This window comes from Microtus pennsylvanicus, chromosome 3 (genome assembly GCF_037038515.1).
Source record: "Microtus pennsylvanicus isolate mMicPen1 chromosome 3, mMicPen1.hap1, whole genome shotgun sequence".
NCBI classification, from domain to species: Eukaryota; Metazoa; Chordata; class Mammalia; order Rodentia; family Cricetidae; genus Microtus; species Microtus pennsylvanicus.
In genome coordinates, this window is record NC_134581.1 from 16,977,291 (window position 1) to 16,990,641 (window position 13,351).

A 13,351-nucleotide genomic window follows, 5' to 3' on the forward strand; every position below is an offset into this window, starting at 1 on the left:
ATTCTGGTTTCATTTACCTGTGTTTTCTCTCCAGGTTCACAGGGGCCTTCTCTTGCATCCACAAGCAATGGCAGACACAGTGCCTCATCACCCAAAGCCCCTGACCCTGAGGGGCTGGCCAGGCCCGTCTCTCCTGACAGCCCAGAAATCATCAGTGAGCTTCAGCAGTATGCAGATGTGGCCGCTGCTCGGGAATCCCGCCAGAACTCCCCCAGCATCAGTACCGCCCTGCCTGGCCCCCCAGCCCAACTTATGGACAGTAGCACCATTCCTGGGACAGCTCTTGGAACTGAGCCATGCCTTGGGGGTCATTGCCTCAATAGTTCCCTCTTGGTGACTGGCCAGCCCAGTGGTGGCAGGCACCCAGTGCTGGACTTAAGGGGCCACAAGCGAAAGTTGGCCACTCCATCTGCCACCCAGGAGTCAGTCCGTCGGCGGTCCAGGAAGGGCCATCTGCCAGCCCCCGTGCAGCCCTATGAACACGGGTATCCAGTCTCTGGCGGGTTTGCCATGCCACCCGTCTCCTTAAATCATAACCTCACCACCCCCTTCACCTCCCAGGCTGGGGAGAATTCCCTATTTATGGGCAATACCCCCTCCTACTACCAGCTGTCCAATTTGCTGGCAGATGCCCGCCTGGTGTTTCCAGTGACTACTGACCCTCTGGTGCCAGCAGGCCCTGTCAGTTCCTCTTCCACGGCTACCTCAGTCACTGCCAGCAACCCCTCCTTCATGCTCAACCCCTCTGTGCCAGGGATACTACCCAGCTATTCACTCCCATTCTCACAGCCACTCCTGTCCGAGCCGAGGATGTTTGCGCCTTTTCCTTCCCCTGTCTTGCCCAGCAACCTTTCTCGGGGCATGTCTGTCTACCCAGGATATATGTCCCCACATGCAGGCTACCCAGCTGGTGGCCTTCTCCGGTCCCAGGTGCCTCCATTTGACTCCCATGAGGTTGCCGAGGTGGGGTTCAGCTCCAATGATGATGAGGATAAAGATGATGATGTGATAGAGGTCACTGGGAAATAGCTAGGAAGCCCTTTCCCACCTCACTTGGGGCCCCTAGCAGGTTGCCCACCAAACTGGAAGGCAGTGAACCTGGTCTTTCTAAAAATAGGGTACTTGGCAGGAGGGAAAAGAAGACAAAGAAGAGTGGTTGGCCGTTATGGCAGGGCTCTATTGCTGTTTATTAGAAGATGAAAAAGAAAAGAAAAAACCCAGAAACCCCAGCAGAGCTGCAATAGTGGGAAATCAGGGACCGAAAACAGGGATGGAGGGGTAGAGCAACCTGCCTCTTCCTTCCTGCCTTGCTTATGCTGTCTGCTCATTTGCCCATCTGAGTGTAGAAGAGCTCATATCCCTTTTTGCCTTTGGGAACATCTCTCCCAAGAGAGCTAGCTGCCTTACTGAGTGTCTTAGTTTGGCCTGGGGATGGGAGAAGAGAGAGGGGGAATGAGGAAGATGAGGGCGGGCATGGGAAACAGACTGAGATTCCATGTGAAGTGGTATCTTTTTAGGAGGTAGGAAGGAAGCAGAACAGGTGTGTGTGTGTGTGTGTGTGTGTGTGTGTGTGTGAGAGAGAGAGAGAGAGAGAGAGAGAGAGAGAGAGAGAGAGAGAGAGAGAGAGAGAGACTACACACATATGTATGTAGCAGAATGGATCAAGGTGGGAGGGGAGGGAGGGGGAAAGTAAGGTAAAGTAAAGAAATGAACTTTTCTTTTTTAAAGTGTAGATCAGAGTGTGGTGGTTTATGGCTACTCACTTGAACATCACTTGAGTCCGGGAGAAGAGCCGTGGGCATCATTTCCTTCCAGACAGGCAAAGAAGGCCACGCTAACTCGAGGCCCTAGTTTTCAGAGTCACATGTGTTTAAGTTGAGGGGCAATCATGAGAAAGGGAGCATTTCCAGCCTCCTACTCTCCCCAGTGGTCATCTCTGAGTAGATGTCTCTTTCTATACAGGCTAGACACGCACTGCAGTGAGGTTGAGTTATGTCGTGGTTAGAAAAGACATGTTTCACCAGGGCAGATCCAAGCTCTTCTCTCTCCCTCCCTGTTAGAGAGCTCCATGTTAATTTATTTCTTACGGGCAATTATTTATTATTTTCATTTGGGGGCAAGGGTGGTAGGGGGAGGTTATAAGAAAGATAGGAGATAGTAAAGGAAGTTCTAAGATATTCCAGACCCCCTAGCTGCTGGTGGATAAAAAAAAAGGGTTTCAGATGGTGAATTAATTAACCAGGGGATGAGAATTAGAATTAACCAAGAGTTAAAGCAACTGTGTTGTGGGGAAGTAGCCTCTCAGGAAAATCAGGGTGCCCTGAGACTGGCTAGTTGGGGGTGGTGAGACTCATTCCACAGAAATTGAAACTTGGGATCATGGACTTTGCTACTGGGAAGTAAGTAACCTCCACGTTTGAACTGTTATGATTTTACAGGCCAGTTCTCTCTGCTGAATAGTGAAACTGGATAGGTAGCTGCCGGATTGAGGTAATGGACTATTGGTTTCCAGTTGGGAATTGTCTTGGCTTTCCCAGCATATCAGGTGGTCAGTGTGGGCCTGATTTCTGTTGCCTCCATCTTCTCTGAAGGGTCATGGGGAAGCCCTTCCATTGTCTGGCTTTTGTTTTAAAAGAACACCCCTCCCTGTTCTAAATGCGAGGGCAGGAGTTTCTAGTGCTTAAACATAAACACTGGCTGTTTCTTAGTGTGTACTGTGTCCTATAGCTCCCCTGCCCCCGAATATTTCCAGGCAGTTCGTTGTGATGAATAGCACACATGGTGGTGCCTGACTTTCCCACTTTTCCTTGGCTCCAACCTGATTGGGCAACTGCTAAATCTGCCTCTTAGTCCAATATGCATCTTAACCTGCAACTCTTGATTAGTGACTTCCATTGTTGGGGGAGGAGGGAGCTTTAAGGCAGATACTGGGGTTTTCTCAAAGAGACAGGGAGATGCTGATGGGGTATGTTGTATGTTGTGTGTGTACTGTCCAGAACACCAAAAGTGGACCTTTCTGTTTTCATACGCACCCTGTCAGACACTGAACTCTTCTACTCATAGAAGCCTTAGATCTACAATTTAGCTATGCAAATTATTTTAATAACTTAAAATAGCAGTTCCAATCAGTGCTTTCTCTGAAATGTAGCCCAAAAATAGATGTTTGAGGCATTTTAATTGGAGTGGGCTCTTAGGTTGAAGCTGGCACAGTGGGAGCGAGCTAGTCCTGATCTCTATAATTTGAAGAATACACACAGAACTTGGGTTACATCAATGCCTCTGGAACACTGAGCTCCCAGAGTTGTGTGTGTTAACTTTGTCTGTGTTTATGTCTTTGTGTGTGTATTACATAGATGCCTCTCAGACCTTGGAACACTGAGCTCCCAGAGGGGCTGTGTGTGTGTATGTGTGAAGTGTGTCTGTGTTTATGTCTTTGTGTGTGGGTACATGGATGCCTCTCAGACCTTGGAACATTGAGCTCCCAGAGGTTGCATGTGTCTGTGTCAAGTGTGTCTGTGTTTGTTATATGGGTGCCTCTCAAACCTTGGAACACTGAGCTCCCAGACTTGTATGTCTGTGTGTATTCCTTGCCAGCCAGGGAAGTGGGTGTTTCTGTGTTCACAAATAGGAAATCACTAGAAATCATTTCAGTAGGGAACTGAAACCAGTCAGTTTTTAAGCTGCCAGGAAGTAAATGGGTATTCTGAGAGATGGCATGTGTCTGTCCTACACGCTGTCATTCCAGGACTTGGAACTCACTTCAGATTAGCAGAGGCCATAACTCTAGGCAAGGTTTCTGGTTAAAAAAGGCTTTTTGTGATCATGCGCAGCTTCTGCTGCATAGCGGTGGACTGAGAGCATGGGAGATTGAATTGCCTATTGATTCCATGGACTTTGGCACCTGTACCTCCCATCCAATAAGTCTAAAATATTTGGCTTTTCCTGTGGGCTAGTGGGGAAATGTGCATGCACAGCAAACATGAGCATGTGATGAGGGGTAGGGAATGTACAGTTAGTACTGTACTTAGATTGGAAACACTTGATAAGTGGACATGTTGGCCTATGCTTGGAATCCTAGCCCTCAAGAAGCTGAGGAAGGAAGATCAGCCTGGTCTACGTACACAGTGATACCCTGGGCAAAGGCAGACAAAGATCAGACTCATGCATTTTCTCTTCACTAGTTCTATTTATCTTTCATGGAATGTTTTGAAAGTTCTCTCAAGTCCAGTCATTCTGGTGTATTCTAAATTCTGATTCTAGGGAACACTACTAAATGATGCAGGATGACATTTGAGATACTTGATTCCCTTTTCTTAGTCTGTGTCCCCTCTGGTAGGAATGGAGTAACTATTCAAGAAAGGAAGTACATGAACCCTGTTGGGTCAGATCCTCTTGATAAGCATCTTTGAAGTCCTTGCCCCTTTGAGTTATGCTACTTAAGTATCTATTGTTTCCTGGCTTGAAGATAATTCTGTCTGGTCCTTGGAACTCTTTTCTATGAGTTTATGTGTATGTTATATATTTGTGACTTACAGCTAAAAATGAAGTTCCTCACTCTGGGAGCATGAAGCAAAGAGCTGATTAGTTGAAACAAAGCATGAGCCATATAGATGGGACTGCTGGTAGCAAGCAGTCAGTATCTTTAAGCCTGACATTTGTTGCTCTGGAACTGAATACTCCCACGGGGGAAGATTTTCTGGAGGCTTTACATTCCTTGTTCTTAGACAGACTCTTGGCATCCCCCTTCCCTTTGGTTTCTACATAGCCAGACCTGAGACATGGCTTTCTGTGCATTCAACTAGGTTGCTCTCTCCCCACCACAGATGCTGAGAGAAGTCATCCTTCCTCCAAAGGATGACTGTGGCTCCTCTGCTGACTAATTCCCAGGAAATCAGCACCTCCAGACTGAGCTGAAAGTGCTGTGCTGCCCATTGCTCACCATCAGATTCCGTTTCCTTTCCACTGACCTTTGCCCCTGTGTCTTCGAGTTGCTGTGATCCTCAGTGTCTGTTCTGTGCCACTAGCTTGGCTCTAGGCCTTTTTTACGAATACCTGAGTCCTATAATGATGAACTAAGCAGGCAGTGTCCACCCTCTTTGCTTTTCAGGGACCCAAGTCTGCGCCTTTCCCCTGCCACGAGTCTGTTTGCTATAGTCACCTAGTGTGCTGGGGAGAGATAGCCAGGCAGACTGCATAATCTACAATGTAGAGGGCTGAGGGAGGTTTGGGCACTCTCTGCTACCACTACTAGGATGATGTTCAGATGAGAGGGGACCTCATACTGTGACCTGACCCAGGACCCTCCCTGGAAGAGAGTTCAGCCCAGCTGTGTTTGAGTGTGTGTGTGTGTGTATGCGTCTGCATGTGTGTGTGCTCATGTGCACTGTGGTGTAAAATGACTGTTATCTGGTTGTGTAACTCAGGGTAGGCTGGGGACTCACCAGAAGAATCCCTCCAGCCTGCCCAAGACAGGTTTTTTTCCTTGTACCCTCTTCAGAGGGATCAGAGAGAGGGTCCAGGTGGGTTAAAGGGGTTGTAATGGATAACCACTAAGGCCACATTGCTGCCAGAGGAGTTGGGGGAGGTGGGAGGAGATGGGTTGCCCCAAGGCCCTGGTACCTGGCTTTAGTTTTCTGTCTTCTTTCCTCAGGACGCCCCTGAGGCCCGGGACCCATGCCTGGCTTAGAGGACCATCTGTGGCTGGTGATCCAGCTGCTAGTGTGATCATGGGCTTCCCTCTCTCTCAGCAGGGCAGGCACTTCTGCCCCAGAGACTGGGCAACTGGCTGTTTCTATGACGTATTTATTTTTACTTGTGTTTCATGTCACTTTTTTAAAAAAGCAAACAGAACAATTGTAAGTCAGTATAACTGCCTATCAGTTTTCTTTATTTCTCTTTTTGTAAAATAAAATTTAAACTCGAGACATTGTTTGATCAAGCAATTGTCTGGCCAGCAGCTTAGCTGGGTGGTGACAAAAGGACGATCACAGAACAATGGGCACGTGGGCAGCACATGGAGGTAGCACAGGCTGCTAACAGGTCCTGTAGGCAGTGTCACTCACTGGGCTTTTCCTGTTTTTGCACACCCGAAAATGGTTGAGTGCTCCTGTATTTCCAGGCTCCTGGTAGGACAATGGAGCAGATTTGGAGTTGCTAGAGCTAGTTTGTCCTCAGCTGTAGAGGCAGCCCTTTTCTAGGCCCAGTGGCTCAGGACTGAACTAGCTTCAATCCTTCAGATGGTGGGGCTGGCAGACATGGGTAACGTTTTAACTGTGTGAGTATTCTCTGACGGAGTTAGACTGGCTATAACAGGTTTTGGAAAGCAAGAGGTGGGGAGGAAAGGGACAATTCCATCTACCTCCATAAATTTAATTACTTTAAGATAAGGAGCCCTGGGGGGATATTCTCAGGCAATTTACACAGAATGAAAGAGCCTCAGTTGGTGATTCCTAGGAAAGAGGAAGGGCAGGTCTAGGTTTGGGGTAGGGTAGGATAGGTTGCAACTTGAGAGGAGGTGAGCTGATCTGAGACCTGTCAGAAGTGTAGAAAGGGCCGTGCAAAGGCGTCTGCTTCCCCCTAGTGGCCACCCGATAGCTGGCATTGTTGGAAACACTGGGAGATGAAGCTTGATGGGCTGATCACCAGTTGCAGGCCAACTCTCCCACAGAACTCCTGGGACGCTGGGTTCCAGAACTCCCAACCAGGCTAGAGGAAGTGAGCAGAGAGAACAAGATGAGGAAAGGGTGCCTTCTGGCAATGGTTTCCTGAGAGCCTAATCAACCTCTGAGAAACAGAATTAACCATGGGCCCTGAAGGCAAAGGCTGTCCCTGAACCTGGGTCATGTGCCCCTTTTGTGTCTCAATAACTATATCTGGCTGGGCGATGGTGGCGCACACCTTTAATCCCAGCACTCGGGAGGCAGAGGCAGGCGGATCTCTGTGAGTTCGAGACCAGCCTGGTCTACAGAGCTAGTTCCAGGACAGGCTCCAAAGCCACAGAGAAACCCTATCTCGAAAAACCAAAAAAAACAAACAAAAAAAAACCCAACTATATCTGGTGTACAGTCCCTCTGCTCGAAGCAGCCAATCATTGCCCTTGTTCGATGTTCACAGGTAAAACAGCTATGATTACCTTCCTGCTGGCCCTACCCTGGAGATTTTTCAATAACCACCCTGCCAGGCAGACTGTCCAGAGCACTAGATGAAGCTCAAGATCAGGTTACCCCATGACTGCTGACTTTTCCTGAAGTCATCTTCCTGTTATACTCTTTGGGGTGATCATCATTCCAAATAACTACCTTGTCAGAAGCACCAGGATAGTCCTTGGACCAGCCTGTCTTGCAGCAAAATTTATGAACAGCCAAGTTTACAAGCATAGTTACCTTCCTTACCTCCATCATAAATCTGGGCGTCTCAGTGCTTTGAGGTTTATGGGTCATCAGATACTAGCTCAAGATTGAACCTGCACTGAAGGGGCTTGCACTTACCTATGCTATATTAAACAAATTAGACCTCCCAACAGACACATCCACAGCACTGAAGTAGAAGCTTGGGAGAAAGGCATTCCCTGAAGTGAACTGGAGGCCAGGGCTTTCATTTGGTCATTAATTGTTTCCAGCTCCTGGAACGGTCCTGGAAGTGACACTTAATAAATGTTGGATGGAGGAATGATCCCTCCTCTGCTCACCAAAGATCTGTTGGGTAGGTGAGGGGAGACATGGATATTTGCACTCTCTAGAGGTAGTCCAGAGCTTCTTTGTTTAGCCCCGACTGGGATTCAGCCTTCTCAGATGTAAAACTGAGCAAGTAGCCCGACCCTGCAGGGTTCCCAGGCCTTTCCTGAAGATTCAGTAAGAAGGTGGCAAGAGTAAGTGGTACTATTGCTAAGAGGCCGACATTGCTGTGCTGATCCTCCCTAAAACGCTGCGCTTCCCCTCCCTCCTCTACTGGTTGTTGCTTGGTCACCTTCAGGAGTTCTGGTTTGTTGGAAGTAGGAATGTGTGTTGTGGGCGCTGCTATTCCAGCCAGGTGTGTATGCGGGGGCGGGGGCAGGAGGGTAAAGGCGTGCACGTTACCAAGGAGACGGGGCGGGGCAGGCCTCCGCCCACCGAGTCTGTAGCGCACGCGCCCACAGCCACGGCCACGTCCCGCCGCGAGAGGGGCGGAGCGAGCGTGAGGGGCTAGCGCGCGTAAGCTCCGCGACTGAGCACTAACCTCCTCCGGCGCAGGTCCGCGACAGTGGGGCCGCTGTTGAGGTGAGGGCGGAGCCGGAGGCGAGGCGTTCCCATCGGGGTGTCGGCCAGGGCTTCCCTCATCCCCCTCGCGTCTAGGCCCCGTGGCCGGAGCCGCCCTCTGCACCGTGTCTGGCCCACTGGCGGATCGGCCTGGTTACCGGGCCTGAAAGCGAGGGTGAGGCGGTCCTGACCTCTCGGTGCGGCCCGCTGCCTCGGCTTCGGGTGCAGGCTCGCCCCGGGTCAGTGGGACTGGGGAGAACGGGCGGGGCTCACCTTTCAGCTCCGCTTCCTGGGGCCGCGCGCTTCGTCGCGACTGCAAACTTTATTGCGTCTCAGAAGTTGCAGAGGTGCGTGAGTCCGGGAGGCGAGCGGGGGCTGGAAGCCGAGGGCGCGGAGCGGCGCCCTCCGGGACTCCTAGTGCCCAAGTTTGCTGGCGCAGGTCCCTTTAAGGGCCCGGCCCTCCGCAGAGCGCACGTGAGCGGCCACAGGAAGCCTGCGTCGAGCCTCAGCTCCGGCTCCGACGCTTTCGGGCCAAGGAAGGCAAATGCCCTGGACCTCTGACGTTAGTGGAAACTGAGGCCCAAGAGAGTGCCCAAGGTCAGCAGTTGGGACTGCGTTGACGCCAAGTGTGGGAGTTGGGCCCAGTGAAGATCCCACCAGATCTGACGTTGTGACTCTAGATTTGGCCTGATTTCCCCCCGGGGTCTGAGGGTGGGGTGGGCTCTCTTGTAGACGTCCCGTCCAGTGGGCTTTCACTGGAAAGGGGTTGCTCAGGGCCTGGTATCCTGTTTGGCTCACTGCCTGTGTCCAGGGCTGACTTGACTGTTCGTTTCTCCCCTCTCTCCTCTCCCCAGCGCCGGAGCACTGGAGCCCTGCTGTTACTGGATGCTATGAGTTGCTAAGAAGTGAGCCTGGCTATTTAGGTGAGCCTCCTCATCCCATCCTTGCCTTTCTCTACTGGGTGTGGGGGAATTTGTCATACTTCTCCTTCCTAGGCTGACCAAAGCTTTAGAAGTGGGCAGAAACGTGTCGCCCCTTTTCTGAGCAGTTTGGGAAGTGGAAGGAAGAGAAAGGTTGGGAGCTAAGTAGTTTCCTTACAACAGAAGTATGTGGCAATGCTTGTCACTCGCAAGGCAGGCTGTGGCCTAGATGCTGAGAGCTTCTAGCCTTGAGTACAGCAAGGACCAACATGGGTGAAATGCCTTTCTGGAAACCAGAGGAGAGAAACACTGGTAGTGGGTTGGAGTCAGGCTATTTGGGGTCCCAGTCCCTGTGTGTGGGTCCAAGTGGCTCTGTGCAGTACCTGTGTGGCCTAGGACAGGCATCTTGACTTCCAGCCACTTGTTTCCGTGCGCACCACCGTATTGGATTCTTCTGAGGATTAGTGAAGTGGCTGGGTTTCAACGTTCAGACAGTGCCTAGAATGTATTAAGTACTGGGTGGAAGAGTTGTTAGCATATTATTAGAAAGGAATTGAAACGAACTGGAGCCAAGGATGAGCAGGGCAGAGAAGGCAAACAGAAAAGATAATGAAACTTCCAGGCAGGAGTACAAGATGCACGAGACCAGTGGGAGGCACCTCAGTGTCCTGACATGGGTTCAGAAATACTCTTGGCTTCTTTGTACGGCCAGTTCTGTCTGCCCATTGACTTCAGAAACAAACTGAGCATATCTTATTCTCAGAAACTTCAGGGGAAAAAAAATCCATTTAGCTAAGTTTTCTATAGGGCTAAAGCATTGCCTTTTTAGCTTGAAAACCCTTTACTTTTTAAATAGGATTTTTAAAATTCAATTGAATTTCTTACATGTATGGATGGTTTTCCACATATGTATGTCTGTGTATCACTTGCATGTCTGATGCCTGTGGGTGTTGGATCCCCTGGAGCTGGAGTTACAGACAGTTGTTAGCCATCATGTGGGTGCTAGAAGTTGAACCTGAGTCCTCTGAAAGAGCAGCCAGTGTTGTTTGTTAACTGCTGAGCCATCTCCCCAGCCTTTTAAAACACTGTGTGAGTGGTGTGCAGGGTAACTTAGGGAGTTGGTTCTCTCCTTTCACCATGTGGGCCTGGGGATTGAGCCCAGGTTGTCAGGCTTGGCAGCAAGTACCTTTCCCTGCTTAGCCATCTCACTGACTCCTGACTGAATTTTAAGTAACTAGAGCAGGAATGTTTCCCTAGTTCATGTGTCTCTTTCTTTTTAACTGTTCTCTGTGCTCTGGTCCCTGGGCTACTCAGATGCAGCCCTCTGGAAGAGTCTGCCTAGAATGCTGGGTTTGTTCCTGAAGACCTTCTTCATCTATTAGGAGTAACGCCTTCTTTTCCCTCTTGTATTTCCGCTCCTCTTCTTTGTTTCTAATCTTCGTGGACTGGCAGAAGTAGAATGACGCTGATTTAGCATTGTGTTCATGACTTGAAAACCCACGTTGGACTTTGCTCTGTCCTCTGAGGCTGTTTTGATCTCAGCCCTTCTAGTTTTGGAGTTCTAGTTCTGCTGGAAATCCAGGTCCCCACAACCAGATGGGCCCACAAACAAACAAAAAAGCATTTCCCATAAAATTTTCTTCTTGTGGCCCATTTTCTCCCAGTGATTTTGTTCATTATGGTATAACTGTTTGTTGGTTTGGTTTGGTTTAGTTTTTGGTTTTTCAAGACAGGGTTTCCCTGTGTAACAGTCCTAGCTGTCCTGGAACTAGCTCTGTAGACCAGGCTGGCCTCGAACTCACAAGGATTCACCTGCCTCTGCCTCCCGAGTGCTGGGATTAAAGGGGTGCACCACCGCCGCCCGGCCTGGTATACTGTTTGTTAACGAGTGTTTGAACTCCATGAGGCTTGAGGATACCAGGCTGGCAGTGTGGCTCAAAATTGCAGGAAGGAAGAGGCAGACAAGGTGGTATCTTGCCCAGCTTAGGGGAAATCACTCCAGTCAGGGCCTGTAGTATGACTCAGTTTCCTTGGGTATGAGCAGGGCTGTTAGTGCCAGGCAGAGTTGTTCCAGCGTCAATGGCTATGATTAGGAAATAAAGAGGCTTGTGGCTTCAGTCATCTGTAGCTCCCTTCTAGGTCACCGTGTGTAAATACCTGAGGCCCCTCCCCTCCTGGGTCAGAGCACTAAGGCATGGCTGAGGCTGGGCCAGAATCAGCAGGCAGGCAAGGTTAGAGCAGGCCGCCAGCCTCCTCTCCCTTCTGTCTCCTTTGCAGCTGCCTTGGGGTGCTGAGAGGGAGTCCCAGAACCATGCCGGATCTCCTGCTCCTGGGCCTGATTGGGGGCCTGACTCTGCTGTTGCTGCTGACGCTGCTGGCCTTTGCTGGGTATTCAGGACTGCTGACTGGGGTGACAGTGAGTGCTGGATCACCCCCAATCCATAACATCACTGTGGCCTACAAGTTCCATGTGGGGGCCTATGGTCACATTGGACAGCTTTTCACGGAGAGCTGCAGCATCTCTCCCAAACTCCGTTCCATCGGTGTCTACTATGACAACCCCCATACGGTAAGGAGCCTCCATGGGCTTCTGCCTCTTGGATAAACCTGGGCCGGATCATGGTGGGGTAGGAGAATCTTTTGTTTCCAAGTAAAGGACAGGGAACTCTAAGCTGGTCCTGCAGTTATCTTCTTTCTCCGAGTTTAAAGCCCTTCCAGATTTAGGCTGGGCCACCGAAGCTTTGTATCTGCGCACAACTGTGTCCCTCTGCTCAGGTCTTCTCAAGGACTTCTGAGTGCAGGAGACCCCACCTCTGTCTGGACCTTGATTTTCTGTCTCTTGCTGTCTTTTTGTTACCTGTCTCCATTAGAGGCCAGTGCTCCTAGGCTATCTGCCCTTTCTCTAGGGTTAAATCTTGTTTGTCTGTTTTCCATTCCTCAGCATTCATGCCGGGTCTGTGGACTCTCAAGGACCAAGAGGGCAGCTTCAGGGCATGGGGCTCAGAATCCTACCTCTCTAGTCACTGTGGTGCTTTCCCACCAGTGATGCAGCTTTTCTGTAGACCTCAAGCTACCTGTTGGGAGAGGGCCAAGTGGAGCCAAATGCCCAAGGTGCTGGGCTCAAAAACTAATCCAGCATCACTATTACCCTGTAGGCGTCTGACTGTGCCGAAGCCTACAGTGAGTCAGGGCTTGCCAATGTAGTTTCCTGCTGTGCTATGGGGTGGTGCTGTCCATAGCTAGATGGGCTGGCTGCTCTGCCAAGGGCTTTTTAGCCTCCATTTTTGAGCCATACCAAAACAACCCTGGGGGATTTTTGTTTGGATTCCTCAGTCTGATTTCCTTACCTGGAAAGCTCAAGTGAGCAAGCCCTACACTCTGCCTAAAGAGAGGCTTCAGTGGGACCCTTGGTGAAACAAGGATGTGCTGATCCCTCTCTCTGTCTGACTGAATTAAGAAACTATAAGAAACATGAGAACAAAGGCCTGGAGTCTTGGGGTGAATAGGAAATGTGATCTTTTGGGTATGGGGTGGGTAGAGAAAGAGAGAAGGGGGGATGAGAAGATTCCTCAGGCTAGTGGAGGAGGTGTGACATCATTTCCCACCTTTGTGTTAGGAAGCTGACTGAAGGACAAGTGGAGGAGGGAAGAAGATGAGGCATAGAGGCCATTGAGAAGGTTGGCTGGGTCAGGTGAGAGGTGGCACAGGCTGCTTGAGGGATGAGTGAACATTGTCTGAGGCTTTGCACTCACATGGCTGGAAATGGCATTACCTGGATTCAGAAGCACTGAGGCCCAAGTACAATTGGAAGCACATAACCCTTTTATGTTGACGGTGTTCAATCCAGGGTCAGAACCGATCAAGGTAACGGGTCATAACTGGAGTCACAGCCAGGGAAATGAGACAGAAGAACTCTATTGTGAACTATAGAAATGATCCCTGAAAGTATAGTCTTAGAAGAACCCTGTTAAAATGTACTTCTCTACTGGCATTGGCCACTTCTTCCAGTCAACTGTCATGTGACTCTCTTCAGGAATAGATGGGCCCTGGGGCTCCAGTGCTGACTGAACACCGTCTGCCTTGGATGCAGGTACAAGGAAGTTGCGCCCTGAGCGTACAGCCTTAGAACTGGCAGTTTGGAATCTGATCATATCATATTACTTTTTAATGTGCAATCTTAGACATATCACAACTTTT

At 50.0% G+C, this 13,351-nt stretch overlaps 2 protein-coding genes and 1 long non-coding RNA gene across 10 annotated transcripts in view; 2 read left to right on the forward strand and 1 right to left on the reverse strand.

Moving 5' to 3' along the window:
- Rad54l2 (RAD54 like 2) overlaps window positions 1–5,922 on the forward strand; it is a 99,515-nt gene extending 93,593 nt beyond the window's left edge. Inside the window, exon 22 of the mRNA XM_075964747.1 lies at window positions 35–5,922. Within this exon, the coding sequence (XP_075820862.1) occupies window positions 35–1,029 (995 nt within the window). The 3' untranslated portion in view covers window positions 1,030–5,922. The remainder of the gene's footprint in view (window positions 1–34) is intronic.
- LOC142845625 (uncharacterized) lies at window positions 5,854–8,598 on the reverse strand. The gene is made up of 3 exons (XR_012909961.1): window positions 8,508–8,598; window positions 8,215–8,397; window positions 5,854–6,705 (listed from the first exon to the last, which is right to left on the reverse strand). It is a non-coding gene; the product is annotated as an uncharacterized LOC142845625 (long non-coding RNA).
- The window catches only part of Tex264 (testis expressed 264, ER-phagy receptor), a 31,685-nt gene continuing 26,467 nt past the window's right edge, over window positions 8,134–13,351 (forward strand). For 2 of the 8 annotated variants that reach the window (XM_075964748.1, XM_075964753.1), the window contains exons 1-3: window positions 8,134–8,255; window positions 9,089–9,157; window positions 11,432–11,723. In XM_075964748.1, coding sequence (XP_075820863.1) covers window positions 11,466–11,723 — 258 coding nt within the window. In that variant the 5' untranslated portion in view covers window positions 8,134–8,255; window positions 9,089–9,157; window positions 11,432–11,465. Of the gene's footprint in view, window positions 8,256–8,319; window positions 8,410–8,447; window positions 8,582–8,690; window positions 8,832–9,088; window positions 9,158–11,431; window positions 11,724–13,351 lie in introns of those variants that run through there. The other 6 variants (XM_075964751.1, XM_075964756.1, XM_075964750.1 and 3 more) reach the window with 3 other exon arrangements.